We start from the raw sequence: 5,384 nt of genomic DNA, 5'->3' as shown, positions 1-5,384 counted from the left end.
CAGCTGATTAATTTACTGAGTGATCGAGCTTGAAGCAGTTCAGACATTGTTTTGGTATGTCATTTAATTTTAATTCATTATTGGGTATAATCCTTCGTCTTTTTTTGCATATTATTTTATTTTATATTTTTGCATAATCTATTTCTCTCATGAAAAAAAGCAATAGGTATATTGTCAACAACAAATAAGGGATGTGTATTCCGCCATAACACTTTTTATTTTTAAAATAAATATATGACATATGGTTGAATGATAAAATTATATTAGAAGATAGTGTAAAACTGTTTTGTATAGTTTTAACCTTTTGTCTCACTGCATATAAGGTGGTGGTTGCACTATCTGTTTGAAGGAAGGGATCTAGAAATCCTAAGTGTGTTTTATTTTGTTATAAGGACTCTTATATATATATATATATATATATATATATATATATATATATATATATATATATATATATATATATATATATATATATATATATATATATATATATATATATATATATATTAAACCTCAGCATAAACGTATTGAAGTAATTTTTCTTTATAATTTTATTTATTTTTTTAAATATCTTTTATTGTTTAAAATTACTATAGATCCCCAAAATTATATAAGAGTCACATGATTGAGTGAGATTCATACTATATTTAGACAATAAATATATTGTTAAAAATGTGTCTGCTAGCGAGTTTGTTGCTAACATTATTTTTATTAGGCAAGACTGGTTGAATTTTTTTACGATTTTGCTCTAATCATTCATTAATATATAAAGTTGAATTTACACCAAAATATTAATTAACATATTTTTATTTTTGGTTTGGACATATTCAAGATAGGTTCTTTTTATCAATTGTTGAGATTTGAATATGCGGGGTTATCTACCAAACAAATTATTTTTAGTTGAACCATGGCAAGATGATGAATACTTATCAAAGAGGATGCGTAGTAGTGAAAATGAACTTGAAAATGAACTTGAAAGTGAACCCACAGAAGTCATCGAAGTCATTGAAAAATGTTGCAAATTTGACAATGAAATTAATTTGATTAGCGAAGCATATCATTTGGGATATGGAGGTCCAAGGAATTTGTTGGATCATTTTTCTAATCTAACTGACATTGAGACTCCTATGAAAAACAGTGTGCTACATATTGCAGCAGGAAATGGTAATGATGCCATTGTTACTCTTTTGATTGAACGTGCTCCAAGACTTTTGTTCACATATAACGATAACCATGACAGTGTATTACATGTTGCTGCAAGAGATGGACAAATCTCAACTATTAAAAAGCTATTAGAAGGTTATACTGATTTTAAAAGGCTTGATATAAAAAGAGCATGGTCTAACTTCTATGACTTGGATAGACGCCCTGGATACTATGATGACTATGGTGAGAAGTCAAATATGCATGATCTATTAGTGTTTGTTCAATTGAATAATCATCAAGGCAACACCATGTTTCATGAGGCAATGTTATGTGACAAGAGAAGTATTGGTGGGGATATGATTTTCCAAGTTTGTGAGCTTTTCAAAACAGAAGATTTGGTCAAGGATTCGTTGTCAAATTGTTGTTATGAATATGCAATGAATAATGTTAATTATGACAACAAAACTGCTCTTTATCTTGCCGTTGAAAATGGGAACACGGATGCAGTCCACATGATATTGGAAAAGTCTCGCAGCGAGTGTTGGCCGTGGGGATTATCACCGCTTGTAGGAGCAATCATGATGCATAATCAAGGTATGTAATCATGATACTTTATAAGGAAAGTTGCAATTATTAGACAATATTGGCTAATATTAATGTTTTTGTGTCAGAAATGTTGAGGATCATGCTAAAACGCAGGCATAATTGGATCCATTCAAAAGATAAACATAAAAGGCTTCCTCTTCATTATGCTGCATCTATAGGTTATCTTGAAGGTGTTGATTTATTACTTGAATTATGTAAATGTTGCACGATTCAAAGGGATAAGTATGGCTATTTCCCAATTCATCTAGCTTCTCATGGAGGACATGTGGAAGTAGTAAAGAAATTGCTAGAATACTGTCCAAATCCAACAGAGATGCTTGACGCTTCTCATGGACGTAATATTCTTCACATGGCATCAAACAATGGAAAACATGAGGTTGTACGCTACATACTACAAAGTGATCAAATTCGCAAACTTGATAAGAAACATAAGATGATAAATCAAAAGGATAAAAAAGGAAATACACCTTTGCATCTGGCTGCAAAATCGTTTCATCCAAAAACTGTTTTTTACTTAACATGGGATAAAAGAGTGGATTATGATCTGGTTAACGAAAACAACCAAACAGCTCTTGATGTTCTCAATGAAATTTCTCAATTCACTCGTTTGTCCACGAGACAGGTAAGTAGTAAGTACTACTAAAGATAGATACATTATTTTCAATATGTTGGGTTAGAATACTTTTTAACTTAGTGCATGTTTTGTAATGTAAGCAGCAACTTACACGCTCTGCACTGAATTCGGCTGGAGTAAAAACAACTTTCAAAAGAGCAGTCCACAATAAATTGGGACGAAATGTCGAAAATTCACAACAATCAAAGAAATCAGATGAAAGTGGCTCGAAGCCGAATGAAAGTGGCTCAAAGCCGAATGAAAGTGACAAAACTGTCTCCAATACTCCACAATATTTTTTTTTGGCAGGCTCTGACGTCCAATATAAAGATAGAGTAGAGACTCTTATATTGGTTTCAACCCTTATAATCACTGCTTCTGTAGCAGCATGTTTTGCTGTTCCAGGTGAAGCAAATGGAAGAGCATACAACCTATATCATACAATGTTCCATTTTTTCACCTTCTTCATCACAATATCATTGTTTAGTTCTATTAGTGCTACTATCATACTTTTTTGGGCAACACTTGGATTATCTCAACTAGTCACTTCCTCACTCAAAATTGTTATGCCACTTCTTGGAATCGCTCTCATTTCACTAACTTTGGCTTTCATGGCTGGTTTCTACACAGTTATCAGTCCACTAAATTGGTTGGCCAATCTCTTTCTGGTTGTGGCTGTGACTTTTGTTGTGCTTGTGATTTTGTTGTACATAAACCTTTTCCTCCCCTCAGCGTCAACAAGAAAGCCCATGCGATACATTTCTTATTACCCATTTCTTTTTCTAGCATGGCTCGCAGAGTAAATTGGATTCTCTACAATGACTCGCATATATTTCAATATCTATTATAACTAGGTGGGGATTCTTCATTAAACTAAATAAACCCCAGCAATATTTATGTTCCTCTTGTAACCTCTATAATTCTATGACTTATAATTCAACAAAGGTTTTTATTTAGCTTCATTTTCCAGATTATATTGGATTAAAGAGTTATTATAATCACATATTACACAAGGCTAATCTCTCAAAGTTTATAATCTAGTTGACGTTCTTTGATATATTCGATTGATTTTTCAATAAACATTTTAACAATGTGACGATTAACTTTAAGTGATCAAAATTTCAAATGATCAAAATTTCAAATGATCAAGAAGCTAAAGAGACTCAAATTCAAATGGTATAATAGAACTACAGTATTTTTGTTGTAAACTCCAGAGATAGAGAGGAGGGGGATACCATGTGTAGATCTTGATCACCAATGGAAATGGAGCGCCACCGTATAGTTCCACGAAAGCAAAACTAAGTATAAACCACCATATTTAGGTCAAAAGTAAATCCAGGAAACAAAAATGAGAAAAAAGAAATACATTTATAAGCATTATTATATAAACCTGGAATATGTTAAATTTAAATTATGAAAAAAAAGAATGATCTTGTATAATTTATGAAGTACAATAAAATGTAACAACTTAAATATTGAGGTGGAATTTAATACTTACAAGTAAAAAAACAGTAATAGATCATAAATAAAAAAATAGAACAATATTGAAATTATGAATAAAAATATAAAATATGGATGGTAAATTATTTAGAATAGATGGTAAAAATGTTGGGAAAATAACAAACATAGAGGAAAAAGGAAGAACAAAATAACAACACAAGAAATTAACGAGGAAATTCCAAAATTGGAGAAAAAATCACGGTCGTTGTCAATAGACAACCAAAGAATAACACTATGTGAAAATTGTTACAACACATAATATATTCTCAAATACCCCGGACCCCAGTACACCCACACTCTCCATAACAAATATTTAACTACATTTCCAACACAGATATTTAACTAAATCTCACAACACTCTAATACAAGAGCATAAGAGAATAAAGAAAGTCAGATACAAGTTTAAAGTGTTTTTGATTGGTGCATCTTATAAAGAAAAATTTATAGCTTTGGACTCTCTCTTCTTTCACAACCAAAAAAAAATTAGACTTAATTAGTATTTTGTCTTGTAACTTAGTTCTTGATTTCATGTTAGCACATTCTTTAATATTTTAATACATGTTGCTATTAAATGAATGTATTATATTGAGATTTTAAAGGATTTAAAAAAAATTATAAAAATAAAAAATTTCTAGTACTCAATCAAGTCTTTTATAAAACTCAAATAAATCAAGTGGTACTATTCAATCAAGATTTTGTATAAAATACTCAAGGTAACTTGTCAACATTTATAATTATCAAATATTTGAGATTCTTCCACAACTTTAGTTCTTCTAATAGGATTGTATTGGCAGTGTTATTCTTCTTAATATATGTTTTATGCGTTAAGACCATTAAACTTACTTTGAATGTGGCGGAATAAAGGATATGATCAAAAAGATATTAATCTTCTTTATCTATTGCAGTATAAACTATAAAGTATTTTCAAGTTGGATTACATACTTGCAAACAATGTTGGTAGAAGATGGTACATACACTGACCATTTGAATTCTACAAAAAGATACACTAATTGATAGTGCTCATATTTGTAGGACTGAGCCAACCTCCTAAAGCAATTGATTAGAGAAGAAGAGAGATAATTTTCTTAACAAAATTTTCCATTCCGTTAACTCAGTAAGCAATTACAGCATATATAGTACTCAATACAGAATCTAGAGAAAGATAAAATGACAAAAAGCAAATAAAACAAATACTCATTTGGAAACTATGTGATCCTTGAATTGGAAGAGAGTTTCTTTACACGAATGGGCTAGCATCATTAATTATAGTGGGATGCAGTTTGCTAATACCACCCGCTTGATCCGCATATGTATCACTAATCAAGATGGTATGTACTTATTATTACATAATTTTTTTAAGCAAGATATATTGATAAATTTTCAATCCCGACTACAAAAAGCGAGAACAAAGCTCGACAAAAGAAAAATTACAAACCAATTGCACATACGATAAATAAAACAAAGAATTTTTGCACGATAAATAAAACAAAGAATTTTTGCTAAACTTGTAAAAGTTATT

At 30.4% G+C, this 5,384-nt stretch overlaps 1 protein-coding gene across 1 annotated transcript; it reads left to right on the top strand.

The window, feature by feature from the left end:
- LOC131617902 (protein ACCELERATED CELL DEATH 6-like) lies at positions 1 to 3,342 on the top strand. The gene is made up of 4 exons (XM_058889170.1): positions 1 to 54; positions 833 to 1,740; positions 1,818 to 2,374; positions 2,470 to 3,342. Exons 2-4 carry the CDS (start codon positions 867 to 869, stop codon positions 3,166 to 3,168), a joined length of 2,130 nt encoding a protein of 709 aa, XP_058745153.1. The 5' UTR covers positions 1 to 54; positions 833 to 866; the 3' UTR covers positions 3,169 to 3,342.
- Positions 3,343 to 5,384: the final 2,042 nt, after the last annotated feature.

Source organism: Vicia villosa, linkage group LG7 (assembly GCF_029867415.1).
Source record: "Vicia villosa cultivar HV-30 ecotype Madison, WI linkage group LG7, Vvil1.0, whole genome shotgun sequence".
Lineage (NCBI taxonomy): Eukaryota > Viridiplantae > Streptophyta > Magnoliopsida > Fabales > Fabaceae > Vicia > Vicia villosa.
Note: the sequence above shows the minus strand (reverse complement) of the source record. Positions and strands in the feature narration are given on the sequence as shown.